At 38.4% G+C, this 24,000-nt stretch overlaps 1 protein-coding gene across 1 annotated transcript; it reads left to right on the top strand.

The window, feature by feature from the left end:
- The first annotated feature begins 11,762 nt into the window (after positions 1 to 11,762).
- Positions 11,763 to 22,502, top strand: LOC119597131 (uncharacterized protein DDB_G0271670-like). Its single transcript, XM_037946639.1, has 6 exons — positions 11,763 to 11,838; positions 15,097 to 15,193; positions 15,507 to 15,927; positions 16,138 to 16,972; positions 19,241 to 19,420; positions 20,898 to 22,502. The coding sequence occupies exons 2-6, from the start codon at positions 15,109 to 15,111 to the stop codon at positions 21,384 to 21,386; spliced, it is 2,010 nt and encodes a 669-aa protein (XP_037802567.1). The 5' UTR covers positions 11,763 to 11,838; positions 15,097 to 15,108; the 3' UTR covers positions 21,387 to 22,502.
- The last annotated feature ends 1,498 nt before the right edge of the window (positions 22,503 to 24,000 follow it).

Genomic DNA, 24,000 nt, shown 5'->3' with positions numbered 1-24,000 from the left:
CCCTTTAAAACTTGTTTCTAGGGCCCATTCAGTGATAAAAATGTATAGAAGCCCTTATTTGTTTCTCTTTTTTTTTTAAATTTTCATGTAATTTTGCGAAGTCACCGCTCACAGCAGAAAAACAGGTTTCCATATGGTATATCTTTCCCGCCTCATTCCTTCCTTGCCCTTCGGAATGGTTCGCGAAAAGGGGAAATAGAAGAATCGAAAAAAAAAATAGCTTTATCGCCATTTTCAATAAGTAGGGATTTGGTAATACTTTGGGGCAGAGTCATCGCAAAGCATAAATTTATCACAAGACTGTCGTTTTTAGATTCATTTTAACTTACACTGGCAGTACGACTGTCGTTGGGTTTTTGGTGGACTTCGTTCTGTTTCTGCTGTTTTTACGTATTTTACAGTGTTGTTTAGTGTATAGTGTGTATATTAATATATAATTTTATATATATATAATTATATTATATATTATATTATATATATATATATATTTATTATATATTATATATTATAATACGGGACACTACGCCCACCACACACACCACAAAAACACACACACACACACACAATATATATTAATATATATAAATATAATATATTATATATATATATATATATATATATATATTAATATATATATATATGTATATATACATATATATATTATCTATAATATATAATATATTATTATATAAAATATATATATATATTATATTTATATATATGTGGTGGTTGGTGTGGTGGTGGGGGTGAGTGTGTATTTGTGTATATTATACATATATTATACATATATATATATATATTATAAATTTTTTATATATTATAATAAATATATAATAATATAATAAATTGTGGGGTGTGTTGGTGTGTGGGTGTGTGTGTGTTGTGTGGTATGTGGTTGGTTGTGTGTGTATGTGTTGTTTTTGGTATGTGTGTGTGTGGTGTGTGTTTATGCCCAAATATATATATAATATATATAATTTTAATAATAATTTATAAAAATATATTAAAAACTATAAATAATGATAACATTACATATATATGAATATCATATTATACATATAATGAATATATTACATATATATACACATATATTGATAATGTTTTTCCTTTTCCGAGTATATATATATATGATGTATATAATATTAAAATATAAATATATATATATTATATATATTACACATATTATATATATATATACAAATTTCATACATATATATATATATATATTATATATATATATAATAATAATATATTATATATATAATATTGAACCATATAATTTTTTATAGAGTGTAAATTTTTCTTTTTTTATGAGTATTTGTATGTATTATATGTGTTTATGGATGTATTATATTTATATATATAATAATATTATATATTTTATATATATATATATATATATATATATCTGCGCGCATGTGTTGCGCGCCCTTTTTTGTGTTGGTGTGTGGGGTGTTGGTGTGTGTGTGGTGTGTGTGTTGTGTGTGTGTGTTGTGTGGTGGGTTGTGTTTGTGTGTGGGGTGTGTGTGTGTGTGGTGTGTGTGTGTGTTGTGTGTGTGTGTGGGTTGTATGCACAAAAAACATATTTAGATAGATAGATGGGTGATAGATATATAGCCAAAAACGTAATAGATAGAGGGTGAATGGAAAAAAAACACTTCCCTGCTGAACTAAAAGAAAAACCCAAAAACAAAACTAATTATTTAAATGGGACACGTTTTAAAATGGTTCTATCCCCCGAGAGAGAGGTGTATAGATTTTTGCCATTGCCACCCCGGATTTTCGTGTAAAAAGTCACGAATCATCGATATCGCTCTAACGTCATCGATGATGGTGGTCTGACATCACAAAAAATTAAGACGGAACAAATTCATATGTCTGCTTTGACTGGCTTTTTCCCAAAAAATTACTATTGGAGAATTTTTATATTCTAATTTGGAAAAAAATGTGATTTAAAATTAAAAAATACAGGGGGGGTGGACTTTAATATATGATATATAATGTGTGTGTGTGTGTGTGTGTTGTTATACATATATATATAGATAGATAGATGGATACACAGATACGTATATATGTATATTTGTATATACATGTATTCAGATATACATGTTGCGAGTAGAACAACGAAGGGAAGTACAGAAAACACACGAATATGCCGAAGGCCTTTTTACAATTTATTGCTTCATCAGGGCATATAAGACTAGAGCTACATAGAGGTATATATATACAAGTACTAGGCGGTCAGGTCACGTTGGTAATCAGGTGTGCGACGACCTTGGCTAGTTCGTGGCTCCCTGTTGCGGTGATGAAATTGTTAGTTGTGTGTCTGAACGCCGCTTCTAGCATCTTCCTTTGTCGTGGGGGCAGGCCTTGTTTAATGATGGAGGCCTGGGACCACTTGGGGAGATGGCCGTCGGAGTCGACGTGAACAACGAAGGCGCTCCTCTTGTCGTGTCGTCGGAGGGCGCTGCGGTGCTGGTCGATACGTTGTTCATGGAGGCCACGTCCTGTCTCACCTATGTATACCTTATCGCAGCCACCACAAGGTATGCTATACACCTGGCTGCGAGGTCGGTTTGTGGTCTGATCTCTTTTCCCTGACGATGTCTCCGATCTTCTTGCCAGAGGTAGTAGTTATCTTCATAGTGTGGCCCACCAGGGCCTCTAGATGTTCTGCCAGCTGTGAGTGAGGGATGATAATTCTGTGTGTCTTGTTCTGTGTGGCGTCCCCTCTTGATCTGGTCATGATCTTTTCCGCTTTGCGTCGGAGGTGGCTGAGCAAGGCGCGAGGGTAACGGAGGCGCTGGATTGTGTTGCTGACGTGCTGCATTTCCTCCTCCAGGAACTCCGGGCTGCAGATTCTAAGTGGTCGGAGGAAGAAACGAATGAACACGCCTTCTTTGGTTTGGTTTGGTTCGCAATCTGTTCGACATGAATTCCACACGTGTGTTCATATATACATATACATAAATATACATATATTTATAATTTATTATATATATCTATATATACAACACACACACACACACACACACACACACACACACACACACACACACACACACATATATATATATATATATATATATATATATATATATATATATATATATATATATATTTGTATGTGTATATATACATATTTATATGTATATATATACATATATGTTTGTATATACGTACATACATTCATATATATATATATATATATATATATATATATATATATATATATATATATATATGTGTGTGTGTGTGTGTGTGTGTGTGTGTGTGTGTGTGTGTGTGTGTGTGTGTGTGTGCATAATCACCCAACTCTTGATATAAACTTAACTTCTCGTTCAAGTTTGACTATATATATACACATGATATATGTACAAAGTTAGATGTTCCACAAGTAACTTAGTTGACATTAATAAAAGGATTTATTTAATTTCATTAATATTTATAGACTTTTACATACACACACACACACATAAACATATAAACACACACACACACAAACATACAAACACATACACACACACACACCCACACACACACACATACACACACACACACACACACACACATATATATATATATATATATATATATATATATATATATATATATATATATATATATATATATATACATATATATATATATATATATATATATGAATATATATACATATATATAATAGATAGATAGATAGATAGATAGATAGATAGATAGATAGATAGATAGATTGTGTATATGTGTATATATATTATATATATATATATATATATATATATATATATATATATATATATATATATATATATATATATATATATATATATATATACATATACACATATACACACATGCACATACACATACATATATGCATGTACGTATACAGAAATAGATACATGTGTATATATGCAAAATAATCAAACCTGAACGATTGATTAGTCATTAAACATACTCTAATATAAAGAGTTATCATCATCATCATCATCCTCATCAAGGGGCTAACGCCGACGGGGGCGCATGGCCGCATCCACCCTTCGCTTCCAGCCACGAGGATCCCTCGAGGCGAGTCTCCAGGCAGGCACACGGCCCATCTCTAGTTCCTCGCGACAGGTCTCGTCGAGCTGCCCAAGCCATGATCTCCTAGGACGTCCCACAGGTCTCCTCCACCCAGGGTTGTCTCGCAGAGTGACAACCTGGTGGGCAGGGTCGTCCATAGGGAGGCGAGCTAGGTGGCCATATAGCCTGAGTTGGCGATCCCGGATTATGCAAGTAACAGGTCCCATGCCAGTCTCACGGTGTAACCGCCGGTTGGACACGTGGTCCTGCCAACTGTACCCCATGATCCGGCGAAGGGACTTGTTACAAAAGGCATCAAGGCGAGACTCCAAGGCACTGGATAGCGTCCAGGTTTCGCTTCCATAGAGCAAAACTGGAAGTATCAAGGCCTTGAAGACACGCAGCTTGGTCCTTCTGCATAGGTACCGACATCTCCAAACGCTCTTGTTGATCGAGTTCATGGCTCCTGTTGCCAGACCAATCCGTCTACTGACTTCCTGGTCTGACAACCCAGAGATATGGACTATGCTACCAAGGTATGTAAAACTTTCTGTGACTTCAACGTCCTCGCCGCAAGCATGGATCGACTGAACGGGTTCCCCTAACAGGCCCCCAAAGTCCTGAATCTTGGTCTTGGTCCAGGAGACCTCTAGGCCTAGGGGCTTCGCCTCATTGCTAAATGCATCAAGAGCCGCCACAAGTGACTCCAAGGACTCAGATAGGATGGCAACATCGTCGGCAAAGTCAAGGTCCGAGACCTTAATATTGCCTAGTGTTGCTCCGCACTGACTTTGGCTAGTAGCTCTGCCCATTATCCAGTCCATACAAGTGTTGAAAAGTGTGGGTGCAAGGACACAGCCTTGCCTCACCCCTGAATTAACAGGGAAGAAGTTCGACATACCCCCACCACACTTTACAGCACTTTCAGTACCAGTATAGAGGCTTGCTATCAGGCCAATAATCTGTGTCAGAATTCCCCTGAGCCTCAGGATCTCCCATAGCGATTCCCGATGCACCGAGTCAAACGCCTTCTTGAGGTCAATGTAGGCTGCAAGCATCCCACGACCAAACTCACGACGGCGTTCCACAATTACTCGAAGCGCTAGTATACGGTCTATTGTGGACTTGCCAGGAGTAAATCCAGACTGCTCCGGTCTCTGGTGCCTCAGTAGGTGGTTGCGGATCCGTTTCAGAAGAATGTGAGCGAGAACCTTGCCTGGTATGCTGAGCAGTGTAATGCCACGGTAGTTGCTACAGTCCCAACGATCCCCTTTCCCCTTCCAGAGAGGGATGACCACGCCCCTCAGCAGGTCAGGGGGAATGGTACCAGACTGCCAAATGGCAGTCAGGACTGTATGCAGGCCCCGAACCATAGGTTCACCCCCAGCCTTTAGCAATTCAGCAGGGATATCACATATGCCTGCAGCTTTCCCACTCTTCATCTTGGAAATCGCCAGCCTAACCTCTGTTAGGGTAGGAGGTTCCTCGCTGATGGGTGGGTACGGCACAGGCACTGAGACATCGCTTGCATCCAAGCTAACTGTTGGAGGGTCCACCTGGTACAACTGTTCAAAATACTCAGCCCAACGTTCACGAACCCTAACATGATCTGAGATGGTCCGTCCATCCGCTGATCGGACTGCAGTCATCTGTGAGGAGGGCTTAGGGTTCAGTTTTCTCAGGGCTTGGTAGGCAGGGCGAAGGTCATTTACCAAGAAATGGCCTTCGACCTCCTCAGCAAGATTCCTGATGAACTGTTCCTTGTCCCTTCTCAGCAGTGTCCGAGCCCTACGCACCATGGAACGACGCAAGACTTGATTCCCATTCAGCCGAGCCTTGCGACACGCTTCAGTGGCCTCTAATGTCTCCGGGGAGATGGTATTCTGCCTTGTCCTTGGGCGTACGCCAATGGACTCCTGAGCTGCTTCGAGTGCTACGCGCTTGAAGGACTCCCACAGAGCAACTGGATCCGTCAGGTTGCTGGTTTCTGAGAATCGGTCAGAGACTGCCGTGGCGAACCCACGGGCACACTCCTCCTCCCTTAGTCTGTCCAAGTGAAACACCTTAGGGTGGCCACTGGAGGGAGGGAGTTTTGAAGTGGACCCGCAGGGTAGCCACAAGCAGCCTATGGTCGGTGCCACAGAACTCAGCACTCCGGTAAACCCTGCAGTTCTGGAGGATCCTCCATCGCGTGCTGACAAGAATGTGGTCGATCTCCTTAGCCACATTACCCGTATCGCTGTACCAAGTCCAGCGATGCGAGTTGGAGCGCTGGTACCAGGAGCCAGAGATCCTCATTTTCTGGGACCTAGCAAAGTCCCGGAGAAGGAGGCTATTCTCGCTGCTGGGATCAGCTCCCGAGCCATGGGGGCCAACAGACATCTCGTAGCCAGCTCGGTCACAGCCGGATACCGCATTGAAGTCGCCCAGAACAATGTGAATGTCTCGCCGGGGGCAATCGTCTGCCACAGATGCGAGTTTGGCGTAGAACGCCTCTTTCACATCGGTTTTATGTACATCGGTAGGAGCGTATACAGCAATAAGAGACAAGAAGCCAAAAGCATGCTTCAGTCTCAATGCCATGATACGCTCATCAACCGGTGTCACCTCGACTACCGCAGGCTGAAGTCGACTGGAGATGGCTATGGCTACACCCTGGAGGTGGTGACCATCGCTGCGGCCCGACCAGTAGTAGGTGTAACCACCCACACTGATCGTGCCGCTACCAGGTCTTCTCACCTCTGAGAGGGCAGCCACCTCAACTCCCAGTCGCTTCAATTCCCGCGATAGCAGAGGTAACCGCTCATCCTGCCGCAAGGACCGGATGTTCCAAGCGCCTACCCGGAAAGCACGCCTGAGATTAAGCCTCGGGTGGTCACTCCGGGTGCACGCCACCTCTGCCGCCCCCGCCAACACAGCCCCAGATAAAGGGGGTCGGTAGGCTGTGGGACCGCCTATCCACCTGTGGGGTTCCCGAGGGCTTTCCCCCACAAGCTTCATGGTGGGTTGGCGCCTGCCAGGGTGCAGGCGGGACGAGTAACTCTCGTTCCAATCCTGCACCCCGACATTTGCCCTCCCAGCGGGACCCACAGCCCGCCTTACTTGCTGGGTGGGAGGGACAACACCCTCCCCCCAGCATTTCCATTTATCAGAGACGTTGCCAAGGGTCATTCTGGGGGGAGGAGGACTGGCAAGGCAGTTAGGTGATTGATTAACCTAATTCATGGGGGATGCTCTTCGTAGATAGTAGTGATGAGGCACTGATAGCTAGTGCTATCATTAGGTTCGTGTAAATTTCTGATAAAAATAGACATATACATTTTTTTCACACACATAAACACACACACACACACACACACACACACACACACACACACACACACACACACACACACATATATATATATATATATATATATATATTATAATATATATATATATATTATATATAATAATATATATATATATATATATATATATATATATATATATATATATATATATATATATAGTATATATATACACATATATACATATATATATATATATATATATATATATATATATAATATATATATATATATATATATATGTATGTATATATATATACATATATATATATATATATATATATGTGTGTGTGTGTGTGTGTGTGTGTATATATATATATATACAAATGTGTGTTTGTGTGTGTGTGTGATCATCATCATTATTGTTATCATTATTATTATTATCATTATTGTAATCGTTATTATCACTGTCATTATCATTATTATAATTATTATCATTATTATTATTAGCATTATTATTATCATCATGATTATCATTGTCATTATTATAACCATTAATGTTATTATCATATATATTTTTGGTCGATGATAGACTTTTGATATTCTTGTCACAATAATGAAGTTGATGGATATTTTTTTACTTGGTATCGTATCTTATTTGGTATTGCATCACATTCATAAAAAAAAGTCAAAGACATTTGATTGATATACCACTGATTCATCAGATTCCTTCTGATGAAAAGGGAAAAAAAGTTAAGTTTTAAAAATGAAGAGAAAACGGATATCAAACAGACAGACACAAAAATTTCGAGCGCTGTTAGGAGCTTGCATACACCAACATCCTCTGCAGCCTAACCTTCATTTAAATGAAGATTTAAATGGCTTTAGAGATCGTAGTTTGTTTATGACCAGAAGATACGCACGCCCTGACCCCTATGATTATGGCTCTTACAGTATTTGCAACTTTATAACTTAACTTTACAACTTAACTGTACAACTTAACTTTACAACTTAACTTTACAACTCAACTGTACAACTTAACTTTACAACTTAACTTTACAACTCAACTGTACAACCTCTTTGCAACTTAACTTTACAACTTAACTTTACAACTTGACTTTACAACTTGACTTTACAACTTAACTTTGCAACTTCTTTACAACTTAACTTTACAACTTAACTTAATTTTACAACTATACTACTATGACTAATGGTGAGGTATACGTCCTTAAAGTTCAGGGTGTTTCATCGATTTTTTCGTTTTCTTTACGGGATAATATTTTATGCATATTTAAATTTTCTGTTGTGTTTTTGTTTTTGTTTTTTGTAAATTTAAATTTTTTTTTTTTTTTTTGTTACTTTTTTATTTCCTTTATCCATTTTTTATTGTTTATGAATAATCATTTTTTTATCTACTGATTTATTCATCTATTTATTTGTTTATTGATCTATTGCAGCGATTAGCCCTTTATGTAATATTAGTGTTCCTTTCCAATGGACACTGTGCTTATCATGGACAAAACCTCATGATGGAATGTTAAGGATAAGAGAATGGATGGCACAGTATTTCCACTTCATGATTTTTTTTTTCGAAGATTAAGAATTAAAAAATATATATATTTGAAATTTCCGAGAACGTATTTACTAAATCGGAAAATGAAATACGTTTCAGTAAGATATATTAGCGTGGGAATGTTAAAACCGCTTTACAATAGTGTCGGGTTCGTTGTCTGAATGATAAGCTGTGATAGGAGTCAAGAAAGACGAAGGACTGCCTTTTGTAAAACTGCATTGCTATCTTAAAAATCTAGTTCCAGTATCCAGCTTTAGAAAAAAAAGAACAAATGGGGTTCCACGTACTGTCCCGTAACGCCTAAATAATTTAAGCACATAAGAATACGTCTTTTTATCGTTAGCCATATCTTTGTATGGACTTCAAGATAAGACGCACGTGACCCTAGAGATTTTCCAGTGAAAGCCACGTTCATGTCGCTTTTCGTCGCTTTAAAATGTATAATATTGGGTGTATTGTTCCTTTACATGTTATTTACAGTATTTGAAAACGCGTATGGAATCAAGGGGAGCTTGACTTGTGTTTATTAACTGTTTAGCAACGGTTACTCCAAACCTTTAACTTGTTATCTATGGCCCATTCAGTTGATAACAATGTATAGAAGAACCTTATTTGTTTCTCTCTTTTTTTTCAAATTCATGTTAATCTTGCGAACGTCACCGCTCACCAGCAGAATAACAGGCTTTCCATATGGTCATATCTCTTCTCGCCTCATTCCTTCCTCTGCTCCTTCGAGAATGGTTCGCGAAAATGGGAAAATAGAAGAATCGTAAAAAAAAATAGCTTTATCGCCATTTTCAGATAAGTAGTGGATTGGCTAATACTTGGGGACAGAGTCATCGACAAAGCATAAGTTTATCACAAGACTGTCGTTTGGTTAGTATTCATTATAACTTACACTGGCACGTACGACTGTCGTTGGTTTCTGGCTGGAGCTTCGTTCTGTTTCTGCTGTTCACGTATGTACATGTGTTGTTTGAGTGTATATGTGTGTATATGTATATATATATATATATATATATATATATATATATATATATATATATATATATATATATATATATTATATATATATATATATATATATATATATACGTGTACACGTACGCCCACACACACACACACACACACACACACACACACACACACACATATATATATATATATATATATATATATATATATATATATATATATATATATATATGTGTGTGTGTGTGTGTGTGTGTGTGTGTGTGTGTGTGTGTGTGTGTGTATGTGTGTGTGTGTGTGTGTATGTGTGTGTTTAGGCCTATGTGTGTGTGTGTGTGTGTGTTTATGCAAATATATATATATATATACATATACATATATATGCATATACATATACATATATATGAATATGCATATATATACATATATATGAATATATATACATATATATACACATATATATGAGTATATGTTTTCCTTTTCATGAGTATATATATATATATGTATATATATATATAAATATATATATATATATATATATATATATATATATATATATATATATATATATATATATATCTGCGCGCATGTGTGTGCGCGCGTGTGTGTTTGTGTGTGTGTGTGTGTGTGTGTGTGTGTGTGTGTGTGTGTGTGTATGTGTGTGTGTGTGTGTGTGTGTGTGTGTGTGTGTGTGTGTGTGTGTGTGTGTGTGTGTGTGTGTGTGTGTGTGTGTGTGTGTGTGTGTGCGTTTGTATGCACAAACACATATAGTTAGATAGATAGATGGGCTGATAGATATATAGCCAAAAACGTAAATAGATAGAGAGGTGAATGGAAAAACACACTTCCCTGCTGATACTATGAAAGAAAAACCCACAATACAAAAACTAGATTTATTGAAAATGGGACTACAGTTTCGAAATCCACCTGGATTCTATCCCAGAGAGAGAGGTGTATAGATTTATGCCATGTGCCACCCTGGGATTTACGTGTAAAACGTCACGAAGTCATCGATATCGCTCTAACGTCATCGATGATGGTGGTCTGACATCACAAAAACTTAAGACGGAAGCAATTGCATATGTCTGCTTAGACTGGCTTTCCAAAAATTTCACTATCTGGAGAATTTCTGTGATATTCTAATTTGGAAAAGATGTTGATAATAATGACAGTGTGTGAGTTTAGGGAAAGTTGAGGTTAACAAACCGTCCAGCTGATCGGGTAGAAGCTGCCACGATCTATGTAAAACTAGTTTATCCGAAACATCGACGTATAATCTTACTACATTCAATAAAATTTATATCACGCATTTCTGAAAAAGAGAAAAATTAATTTCCAAATAGAAAAAATATATAATATGTCTTCGGGGACTGCAGAATGGCTTAGGAATGTATGTTTGATATATAACGGCTTATACTGAGAGGGTATTCACGAGAGATTTAAACAGAATGCCCTGTTAGCCAAAATACCGTGTGTTTCATATGCAATTACTTTTATGATTTATATCAATGAAATTATTTTCACGTAATCTGAATATGCAGCATAAACAGTTCTGAGTCATTCACGGATTAGGTAAGCTTTTTCATGATTAGCTAACAGCTGTAGGAAGTATGGCGATGAATTGCATTGCAAACTACCATGTGTTTCTATTGACATTGTATGAGAAACTCAGTGGACTTAAATCAGGTGATTTCTGGGATTTATATACATACAGTAGGAATGTATGTATATGCAGATAGCTAATCAATTACGATGAATTATGACAAAGGAAACGCCTATTTTGAAACAGGATGTAATATCACTGATAAGCTAATCCAGGTATCTGCTCCAGTGAGACTAACCGACTTCTGATTTCGGGGCTTCACTCGTTACCTGAAGGCGCTGTGGAGAGCTTCATCAGCGAGTTTACTTGGGAGGACAACGAAGAAAAGGGGGGATTTGGTAGGTCACTGGTGTTCAGTGTAATAGGGTAATGCCAGTGCCTTTTTTGTGAGGCCATATCAGTAGTGCTAAAATAACATTAGGGTACAAGGACTGATGTTACATAAAGCGCAGTACGTGTGTAAAAATTACGACCATGAGACTACTGTTTGTGATATAACACTATAATACCAGAAAGGATACTATAAGTGTTAATTTTACACAACTATGATAACCGTGATATAAAATAATGTTATAAAACTATAATACCAGGAGTGATAATGTAAAAATGTAAATAGAAATGCTGATATAAGTGCTGGAAAAATATCTTGTAACAATGGCCGAAGTTAGGTTCAAAGACCATATTGCCTTCACACAGCGGACAGAATTATTATGTAAAATGTTTAAACTCAAAACGCCCTGAACATTTAATTACGTGTTCTTAAGAGATGTAAAAGGGAAGCCCCGCAAAATATGGTACAAGGCAATCTTCCTATATGAGCCAAATGGTGAAAATTTACTGGTGCATCATGATGATGATTTTAATACTAACAGTAATAAGGATGAATATGATTACAGCAATAGATGATAGGGATAATGAGGAGGAGGATAATGATGACAGTATAAATGGCGATGATAATGATAAAGACGAGGATAATGATACTACAATAATAACTGCAATAATTATCATTATGATCATCATGTTAATAGTGATGGTAAAAAAAAGTACAATATCAATATCAATGATAATGATAGAATACAGGTGAAATTAACGATTAAAAGGATGATAATAATAGCAGTAATAATGAAAACAATAAAATTATAATGATTGATACGTAAGTTAATGATATTACCAATAATGAACCGAGAAAAGAGATAATGGTAAAGTAAAAATAAAAAGTCTATATAGGCCTATTTTTGTTTTTGCCTTTTTGTCGAAATAGGCTTTTTTCTTCCACGTGATAATCTGGTGATAAACTGATAAGAACACTAATGAATTCGGTGCCATTTGATCGTTAAAGTCGATATTTTTAACCGCGCAGTTGGCGCTGTGATAATAACAAGCATTGAAATATTCTTATTCTGCTAAGCTGGAGAGATTATAAGTACATTTGCTTTGTTACGTTATCTTAAGTTTAGAATCAACGGAGAGGAAATGCTGGTGAGGAAAGACCATAGATAACGCGCCATAACAACGATAAAGGGAGGAAACGCCTAATTATTTTATGGCATCGTAAAAAGGGTTTCAGATCTGAGGCTGATAAAAAGGTACTGGCGTCATAACATATTTTGTCCTCGAATTTAAAACCCTAAAAAACAAGGCAGTTTGACAGCTTAGCTTCATCATTCTTTTGGGTAAAGGAAATGAAGTGAAACAAAAACTTTATCAGATTTTTGAAAGTAAACCCTAAGTCAGCGATAAGATATAGATTGAATCCCAAAGTATGTGTCGGCTGAAAGGTTAATCCTACTTGTGTTATTTGTAGGAAATGTTTGAATAACATTTCTCTCATTAAATCATAACGTGATAAACATGGTATTAGAAGGGCTTTTGTAATACTAGTGTTGTTCAGTCAATGCGTGGAAATGGCAGTGGTGATAATGATATTGATAATGTAGATAGTAACAATAAAAGCTGACAATTATGTTACGGTGAATAGTAGTAAGAGTTATGATGATAATACTAATCATAATGATACTAAATATTTGTTGTAATTTTCATCATTCTTATTTGTCACTACTCACCCCCTTCATCATCTTGATGGTCCATTTAGCCTCTTTATATGCTGAGATGGTCCGCTTATGCATAGTCGATTGGCCCTTAACCATACCGGCTATAGGTAACCTACCTGGTGCGCAAGGGGTAAAGTATTTTCCTTTGCTGTTTGAGGACGGGTAGGCATAGTACCACGTCTTCTTGTGCCCAAGGTCTATATAAGTTTTTTTTTCTCTCTCTCTCTCGCTTTATTCTAAGCTCCAGTTTCTCGCCTCTAATTATGTTGCCATTTCGTAAACTTCATTTTTTTTCTCAGTCAGAAGCAATGCAAAATATGAGATAGATCAACGGAATCAAATTGATATAAGAATAATAAACCTGATTAGCTGTAAAATGTTAGTAGAGAGTATGCCTTGTACACCATTTGTTTCCTCTGAAGCATTTAGAATATCCTGAAGAGATAAAAATAGAACAAAAGTTAATTTTGTACATTAAAAAAAAAACGTCAACTAACAACTGCCCGCTGAATGAATTCCTACAATCAGCAACATTGCATTTTGATATCATACGTGGACTTGTTTATTTTGTACGCTGCTAATCACTTTATAAAACTTTGTAGTAAACTTTGATTAGCTTTTAAATGCTTTACAGATTTGATTGCATGTTTATATATATTTGTCTTTTTTTTTCTTTCTTTCTTTTTTTTCTTTTTTTGAGTGTGGGGATAAGGAATGTAAATACATGATCCCGGAACCTAGACACCAATGTCTCTAAGCTCCAGTTATCAGAGTGAAGTTAACAGACTGTATTATCATCGTCATGATCATCCTTATCATTATGATCCTTTTATTATTATCATCACTGTTATTATTGCACTCTGAATAGTCCAGTGAGTATCTTCATGTAAGTGGCAAGAAAGCTACTTTTGATCCTTGTTTTTTTGTTTTGTTGCCATACGCAGCAGCAAAACCGATGATTTTATACTTTTTTTTCATATCAGGCTTTCTTGCTCAACTTTTGTAGTCTGCTAGGATGAAAAAAAATCCCTCAAGATCTTGCATTTTTTCTTTGTCTCTCACGCTAGTCGGTTCGCCCTAATATCCTTTTTCTTACGCATTCTACAGACTTCTGTTATGAATCTCATGACCTACCCAGTCATGTCTTCTCTTTGTGCTGATTTTGTGCACTCGTTAAAATTGGTTTTCATCAACTCCATGCACCCTGTAGCTACTTTCCACATGGATTTTGTCGGTTTTAGGTTTGGTTAAGTGCCTGTTCCAGAGCGGCCATTATTAAGTCTTTCCGTCTCTCGTTTGAAGCCTTTTCAAACCACTAAGATTGATGTTCTCTGTTAAAGTTTTCCATTTGTGTTAACTAATGATCGACATCATTCTTACCATTGTTATTGACTGTAGTAATACTATAATTGTCATTATTATTATCATCATCGTGAGAATGAGTATGTACATTATATATATATATTTTTTTTTTTTCTGTTATTTTTTCGTTTTTCTCTCTTCCTTTTTTTTCTCTTCCTTTTTTATGGTTCTTTGTTTCTACAGACAAATAGTAGCATGCGTCCAAAAACGAGATGGGGAACCGCCATATTAGTAACCCTGTTAGTGCTTGCAGGGACCCACGGAGCCTCCGCACAGTCTGGTAAGCTTCTGTTATCCTGTTATTAATATCATCGCTCTTAATTATCTTCTTGAGTTTATTTTTTCACTTTTCTGTCTTTCTTTCTCTCCTTTTCTTATCGCCTTACTTTCCTTTACTTATTTTTTCGTCTTTCTTCATCACCAACGTTTTTCTTATTCACCTCCCTTATTCGCGTCAAAAAAAGAAAAAAACAAAAAAGAGAGCGAGAGAGGGGATGCGAATAATGAATGATAGTATAACCAGAAGCAGTTTATGAAATATAACGTCAATGATTCACTTCTCCCAACTGTGCATCGGAATCTTTCCTTTGCAGAAGAGATGTCAGAAGAAGAACTCCTGACCAATATCAAGGAAGTCCTGGAGAAGATCAGCGCCTCCCTTGACGACCTCATGAGTGTCGTCCAACCCACAACTACGGCTGTTCCTGCTACAACGTATTTCCCGACCGCGAGCAGTCTTACTCCCACTCCTACGACTACCCATGATCCAGCCACGACCCCCGTTGCGACTACGACCACTAGTCTGGCCTCCACCGTCGTAACGTCGACAGGGTCTGGCACCAGCGGTTCTCCGACCACTCCGCCATCCACTACTAGCTCTTCTGCTGGCACGTCTACTAGCACAACCACTCCCCCAACTAGTACTTCTACTAGCACATCCACTAGCACAACCACTCCCCCCGCTAGCACTTCGATTACAACATCCACTAGCACAACCACTCCCCCCACTAGCACATCCACTAGCACATCCACTAGCACAACCGCTCCCCCCACTAGCACAACCACTCCCCCCACTAGCACATCCACTAGCACAACCACTCCCCCCACTAGCACCTCTACTAGCACAACCACTCCCCCCACTAGCACCTCTACCAGCACAACCACTCCCCCCACTCGCACTTCTACTAGCACAACCACTCCCCAAACTAGCACTTCTACTAGCACATCTACTAGCACAACCACTCCCCCCACTAGCACCTCTACCAGCACATCCACTAGCACAACCACTCCCCCCACTAGCACTTCTACTACCACATCCACTAGCACAACCACTCCCCCCACTAGCACTTCTACTAGCACATCCACTAGCACAACCACTCCCCCCACTAGCACTTCGACTAGCACATCTACTAGCACAACCACTCCCCCCACAAGCACTTCGACTAGCACATCCACTAGCACAACCACTCCCCCTATTAGCACCTCTACTAGCACAACCACTCCCCCCACTAGCACCTCTACTAGCACATCCACTAGCACATCCACTAGCACAACCACTCCCCCCACTAGCACCTCTACTAGCACATCCACTAGCACAACCACTCCCCCCACTAGCACCTCTACTAGCACAACCACTCCCCCCACAAGCACTTCTACTAGCACATCTACTAGTACTTCTACTAGCACAACCACTCCCCCCACTAGCACTTCGACTAGCACAACCGCTTCCTCGTCCAGCGCTAGCACTTCGACTAGCTCAACATCCTCGTCCAAGGCCTTCTACCGCCTGGCAGCCGAACGCCAGACGTCGGCCGCTGATGAAGTCTGCACCCCAACGACCAGCGACCCTGATGACCTTTGCCAGCGCCTCCAGACAGTCCTCGCGAGCATTGAGACCTCAACGACAGAGATCTCTGAAGGCAACGTGACTCAGCAGATCCTTGAGAGTCTCGAGCAGGACTCCGAAAAGCTGGAGGAAGTGGTCAAGGATGTCAAGGAGGATGAGGATTTCGAGTTTAACGAGGAGGTGCTGGTTGATAAGATCAAGGAGGTAGAGAAGGTGAGTTTTATTATTATTATCATCATTATTATTATTATTTTGTTCTTCTTTTCCTTCTTCTTTGTTCTTCGTCTTCTTCTCTATTCTTCTTCTTCTTTATAACGGGTTTAGAACCCTAGTACAATGGCTAGTAGTGGTAGTCATAGTTGTATGACGTCTTGACAAACCCTGTTAATGAAAAGGTTTCAGTGTCTTTTGTTCTGCGTGGATGAGTGTGAGTGTGCGTGTTGAGTGTGAGTGTGAGTGTGAGTGTGAGTGTGAGTGTGTATGTTGAGTGTGAGTGTGAGTGTGAGTGTGTGTGTGTGTGTGTGTGTGTGTGTGTGAGCGACAGTGAGCGTGAATGAGAGTGAAAGTGAGAGTGAGCTCACACAGAAAATGTATCACAAACCCGAAAATTAACGTTCAGTATAACAAAACTGAGATAAATTAGCAATGCTATTTATACAAAATTATTTCAACTACCACAATGAATTCATTATTTAATGATATGCGACAGAATGTGCGCATTGATTAATGGTGACATGAAAAAAAAAATATTCGCAAGCTTTCTAGCAAGCGAATCTTCTCAGGATCAGAAATTCTGAACTGCCGAGGTAGCCATGTCTAGCTATGCATGTCAGACTTCATCGATGGGGGATCCTATACCCAAAATGCCGTAGAATGAAGCAAACTGAGCCAGGAAAATCTATAAATAACCTGCTCTCTTCTGCGTATTTGTGATGGGCGATTGTGACATTCCCTACAGGTATCTAACTACCATGAATTACACAATTGCTTGGGATTTGTCCAAAGCATGCAAGTGACTTCAAGAGGGTGAGAAGGGCATGATTAATAATTGAAGAATGATTCTAGCTTAAACCCTAGTCCTGCATTAATTAACGGACATAAGTGCAGGTCACACCGACTCGAAAGTTGCCAAAGGAATGAATAACTACTACTGTAAGGATGGAGCGGAGATGTATTAGGCAATTTACGCAACCCCGGGTTATATTGGGCATCTCTGTGGGAGAAAATCCTAACACTATATTCAAAATAATAAATTTATATAAGATTATGTTACAAGCTCCATTCTAGCGCCAATAGAATGTGTCAACAATGAGTAATGTAACAGTGCTATGGTTATTCCCAAGGTGTCAACAACATCAACCAAATTACGGGAAAAACAAGCGGTCATCTCTTGGCCTTCCCACGTCCTGACCGACCGGAAGGGAAAGAGAAAGTGCAGTCAGATCAAGACGGGAAAACACGCTACGAGAGGAGAAATAAATGATGTTATTGGTATTCGTGAGAAAGATAAAATCATGAACGCATTAAATTCATTGCAGTTGAAACAATATTGATCTCTAATAACAAGAGATATTAATTAACTAACTAATGACTGATATTCATGTTTGTTGACCACATACCGTGATCACACAGTAATGCGATCTTAGGTCAGAAGAATAGTGTAAGAACGTGTTTTTTGCTGTCACTTAGCACTTTTACCCAATAAAACCAACGGGGGAGTGACTGCACCTACAGCTTAACACATTTATGGGAGAAGAAGGAAGGGAAAAGAAATAAAGAGGCCGAAAACATGTACTCACGTGGTTTTGTAGACATGGTCGATCGTGGAAGCGGGTCGAGCGGATTTCTGAGATTGTGTGTTCATGTTGGGAGCCAAAAGGATGCAACGACCACCCTGCCACCAGTTACAATGGGTTCAGAGCCTTAGTACAATGGCTAGCAGGGGTAGTCAAAGTTGTATGATGGCTTGACTTTTTATTAATCGCGTGTCCGGTCGGCCAGCCCTGAAGGGCAAAGGCTGGACTGACCTTATCACGTCGGCCGCTGAGCACAAACTGAGTAAACTGGGTCATCCTCGGGCACAAGCAATGAGCGTCACAGCTGCAGGAAATGTAGGGGGCAGCTGCAGGAAATATGGGGGGAGCAAGGTGAGGTCATCGGTTCTGTTAATGACACACCTTCTTTTCCTTCTCCTTCTTCTTTTCCTCCTTCTTTTCTTCTTTTTCTTCTTTGTTCTTCTTAATGAGAGATTTAGGATTAAGGAACGTTTAAGAATAGAGACGAAGACAGCGTTGATAAGAGGAGAGGAGAGAGAGAGAGGGAGAGGGTCAGCCAGACAGACAGACAGACAGAAAAAGAGAGAAACAGACATGCAGATAAGGAAAGATAGAAAAACAAAAATAAAAATAAGAGAAAGAGAGACAGGACAACCATCAACAAGGAAGATTTAATTAACATTACCTTGTCCCCCTCCCCCAACAGACCACAGACGAAGCCCTACAACAAACAGAAGACAAGCTGGCAGAGCTGCAAGATGACACAGATGATTACACCCTCGTGATTGTGTTAGGTGTCCTGGGTTCCATTTTGGTTCTCAGCCTGCTCTTCGCCATGGGTTTCGTTCTCTACCGAAGAACACGTATGAAGAAAACATATAATGAGGTTTGTGCTTGTTTTCTGTTCTTATTTTATTATTTATCTTTAATTATTTGTTTTTTCGTATACTGGTTTGAGATGGATATTTGACAAGAGGTTTTTTTTTTTTTTTTTTTTTTGAGAAAGATAATGATTATGATAACGATTAAAATATCTTTCTCTCCTTGTTATTATTGCTGTAATTAATTTTATAACAGCAATAATAACTATTTTTGTTGCTTTTCTTACAATGTTATCGATCTCTCTCTCACAGTAATGAGAATGTAGACTAACAAACACAGACACATAACTGTCGTTTTGTTATATATATTCGATTTCTGATGCATGAAAGATTTGGCTATTTTTTAATGATACTACATCTATTCCTAGTGAAGAAAAAAATCATGCCGTATGGAGTCCCACTGTTTTTTTTTTTTTATATAGGCTTATGTTTTGTGATATAGGCTTATGTTGTATGCCTCATTCCTATCTTTTAATTCCCGTGCGTATCTGAAGGTCATCACCCTTAAATCTTCGTTATCTGTGAGGAAATCCATCCAGTTAACTTACCTCTGGATATCTTGTGAGTGAAAGTGTGAGAGAGAGAAGGAGAAAGGGAGAGGGGGGAAGGAGAGAGGGGGAGGGAGGGAGTGAGAGAGACTGGGAAAGAGAGAGAGAGAGATAGGGAAAGAGAGAGAATTAAGGAGGGAGAGATAGAGATTGAGGGGGGGGGGGGAGAGACAGAGAGAGAGAGCGGGGGGGGGGGGGAGGAGCATGATTTATGAATAGATAGAGAAAGGGGGCAGAGAAGACAGGGAGAGGGAGAGAGAGAGAGAGAAGAGGAGAAAATGAAAAAAAGGAGAGCGAGAAAGCGAAAAAGAAAAAAAGAGAAATATAAATTATATAATTCTATAAACAGACGCTTCTAAGATTTCCCTCAAAAAATATAGAAACACGTCATTTTACACATATCCTGCAGAGAATTTTTTCTCTCTCTCTCTTTGATGAATTTATAAGGAATCGTTTCTCTCCATATAACCTATTAGGGGTTTAATACTTTCTTAGTCATTTCGTAGTATCAGCTGTGTAACAGTGTTCATTTGGTGTTCAATTCATTTGTTCTTTTTTCAGGTACTAGATTTTTCTTGTTAGTTCCGCGATTAATATATATATATATATTTTTTTTTTTTTTTTTTTGGGGGGGGGGGCGTATTGTAATTATTGTCATGATGGTCATCACTAGGCATCATTGTTGTTGTTGTTGTTGTTGTTATCATGATGATAATAATAATGATTAGTAGTCGTAGTAGCATTAATATTGTTTTTATCAGTTAGTAGTAGTAGTGGTAGTAGTAGTAGTATCATCATTTTTATTGTCATTATTATCATGATTACTATTATCATTATTATCATGATTATTATTATCACTGTTATCATCATTATTGTTATCATTATTATCATGATTATTAGTATCATTATCATTGCTATTATTTTTATCCTTCAGGTAATTGGCGAAGAGATACCTGTACAGAATTTCCTAGTCAGCGGCCAAGATAACGATGGTTACCTGAACGATGAGCCTAGTGCACCCACCCACCGAGATGAGAACCTGCACAGGCAACACCCTCAACGCCCATACACCAGCGAAAGGCCAACCGCCAGTCTCGACAGGCGTTCACACTACCCGCCCTCATACCCCACTACCGAAAGAAGCCTAGACAGAAACGCCCGCCGCCCATACACCAGTCCTGACCGCCCTTACACCAGCCCTGACCGCCCTTACACCAGCCCTGTCCGCCCTTACACCAGCCCTGACAAGTACGGCCGCCAGCCCTCTGTACACAGACGGTACGACTCGAGTCCTGACAGGTACGGGAGGCGGAAGAACGACCCCATGAGAAGAGACGAGGACAGGTACGACCCTTACTCACTCGACCGCCCTGGTGTCCAGAAGAAGACTTACGTAGGTAAACTGCGGAGAATCGACCCTTGATGCATGTAAATGAAATCCGAGTTTATAAAAAAATGTACAACGTATTTGTAATAGTTATAGATTATGTATGAATTCCTTCATCATAACTATTATATTTGTCTAGTTTATGCCCATGTATCATATACATATACACTGTATTTTCATCTGTTTTAAGAGTGAGTGTATATGTAGATATATATCGTGTTTATGAATACATGTTATTAGCTGATAAACTGTTCCCATTGTGAATGGGTTTGATATTGCTTTATAATAAATGATCAGTGACAAAGGATATAAATGGAAACGTCCTCTTCAGATTGTGTTTGTAAAGTAAATGCGATCGAAATCCCGTATTAGTAATGTACCTTATACTGGTATTTCACGATCCAAGTCTTTTCTATCACGTGTTATATTAGCAGATAGAGGAATTTTGTTCATGGAATATTAAGGTTGCCGTTATATGATAAAAGCACAAATTGTATCCTTACATGATACAGTAATAATGGAGATATGTATTATATCTAAACAAACGTACATTGATGAAAACAAAAACAGTAAATGTAATAAACCTATATAGAGTTGTAAGCATGATTAGAAAATTAAAGATTTTTTTCTGTTGTTGCGTAAAGAGGCAGTCAGATTTGTTTTTCGTTGAAAATAAAATTTCTAATACAATACGCATTTAACTGTAAATAATAAAAAAAAAGTCTTGTCTTCAAACTGGTGCCAGAGCCTCTAGTATTATAAAAGTGACTTATCATGACGAATAGTTGTTCTGCAGAGAGTTTTTTTTAACTAGCAGACAAGTAAATTCTTTGTATATACGCTTTCACATTCTAATAATTTCTAAAAGACTTTTAAGTTGATTTATGCTTTTTGGTAAGTGTCATATGTATTACCCTATTTTGACACTGGCGAAATGCTTTGATTATTCCTCTGAATTTCATCCCACAATGGTTCAAACCTGCAGATATACTGACAGATATATAGATTATATTTTGATGTACCAAGTATATGATTCCACAAATGTTCAATCCACTTCAGTTTTCGTCAGTCATTACACCAAGTTTTTGCATAGACTACCTTCAATGACTGGTGGTGTACTGACTATTGCAATAATAATTATGGTAATAATAATTTGTTTTCGAGGTCACCTGCTTTAACACCTTCATAAGTTTATAAGTTTGCTAAAGAGCTAACACTGTCACCATTGCTTACATAAAAAAAATATGTATAGTCAACAAAAGACAAATGTTTCTAGACTAACACAAACCAAAGAGAAAAGAGGACCTGCCAAAACACCTTGAGGAACTACTTAATGTTCCAACTTGAATAATGTGTTTTTGCATTATGTCTGATTAATAGATTAAGTTATTCGTAATGGTGTTGTGACGGAGGTCTTCTTATATGCGTCTTTCTCTGCTTTATAAGTACTTGATGGATTATGCAGTCATATCCCTTTGAAGAGCCAGGGAAGAAGTATGCGACTACTTTTTTCATACCTTCTTGGTGTCACTGTAAATTTCAACAAAGATTAGTATTTCAGTTGATAATCCGGAGAAAGTTGCAACACAGGTTATATGCTCGAGTTTTGATGCTGTTAATTTTGTATAAGTATAGAATGCAGCTGAGGAAGCTGAAGTCCGAGGCCAGTGAAGGTTGGCTTTCGGTAAATGCTTGTATGGAAAGTGCCGTTGTTATAGGTGATTAGCGTATCCAAAAACGACAATTGGTTGTTTTCTTGCATCTCACAGGTAGACATGATGCTCGGGTGTTTCAAGTTGTATTACGTCAGAAAAAGGTTTACGTGTGATGTCATCAATCCATTATTTCTTTGATTGATTGGTTTTAACTATAACAGCAAAATTTCTGGTTTCTACCGTACCCCCTCTAACCACCAATCAGTACACAGTTGAAAAGTCTTCTACTTTTGTAAATTAAATTACATCCCTGAAGCTTCAACAATCCATCACCATGGCAAGTTTCGATGCAGTGTCATTGTTCACTAATGTTCCCTTTCTTGAAACAACGGATTTAACTCACTCGCGACGGGTGCTTCGTAGTGCCATACACCCTATTTGCCGAGTGACAAATTTGGCAGCGATTGCCTCCCGCGTGCCACTCACCGCGAGCGACCAAATCAGAGCGTAAGCTCCAGTTTTACAGCCTTGAGATTATATTGAAGTTTATGTTTTTGAGAACAAAACACAATGATTTGCGTGTTCGTAAAGCTAAAATACAGTCTCATCACTTGTTGTAATGGATGGAAGCTTTAGTATAGAGTCCAAACTCTCTTATAATGCCACGTGCATTACTCTCAATAATATATTTGACCACATATTGTGAGGGGAAATCAGAGATTTTTTTTTTTTTTTTTTTTTTTTTTTTTACACGCCACTTCTCATAAAGTGGCGTGCCACTCTTGAAAACACCCGGAGGTGCATAAACTGACGTTGCAGTCGGCGCAGTAGCTTCTGCCCCATTTTATAGCCTTGGAATTATATTGAAGTTTATGCTTTTGAGAACCGAACATAATGTTTTTCGTGCTCGTAAAGCTAAAATGCATGACGTTACGTCCTCTTCATAACGTCACTTCCTCTTTATGACGTCACGTCCTCTTCATGAAGACACTTCC

The sequence above is a fragment of the Penaeus monodon genome, chromosome 3 (genome assembly GCF_015228065.2).
Source record: "Penaeus monodon isolate SGIC_2016 chromosome 3, NSTDA_Pmon_1, whole genome shotgun sequence".
Lineage (NCBI taxonomy): Eukaryota > Metazoa > Arthropoda > Malacostraca > Decapoda > Penaeidae > Penaeus > Penaeus monodon.
This window is presented reverse-complemented; position numbering and strand designations above follow the sequence as displayed.

Bases quoted from the DNA above. Each gene is read 5' to 3' on its own strand.
- LOC119597131 (XM_037946639.1), top strand. From the start codon at position 15,109: ATGCGTCCAAAAACGAGATGGGGAACCGCCATATTAGTAACCCTGTTA. The intron at 15,194-15,506 runs GTAAGCTTCTGT...TTTCCTTTGCAG, and splicing joins CGGAGCCTCCGCACAGTCTG to AAGAGATGTCAGAAGAAGAA. The intron at 19,421-20,897 runs GTTTGTGCTTGT...TTTATCCTTCAG, and splicing joins TGAAGAAAACATATAATGAG to GTAATTGGCGAAGAGATACC.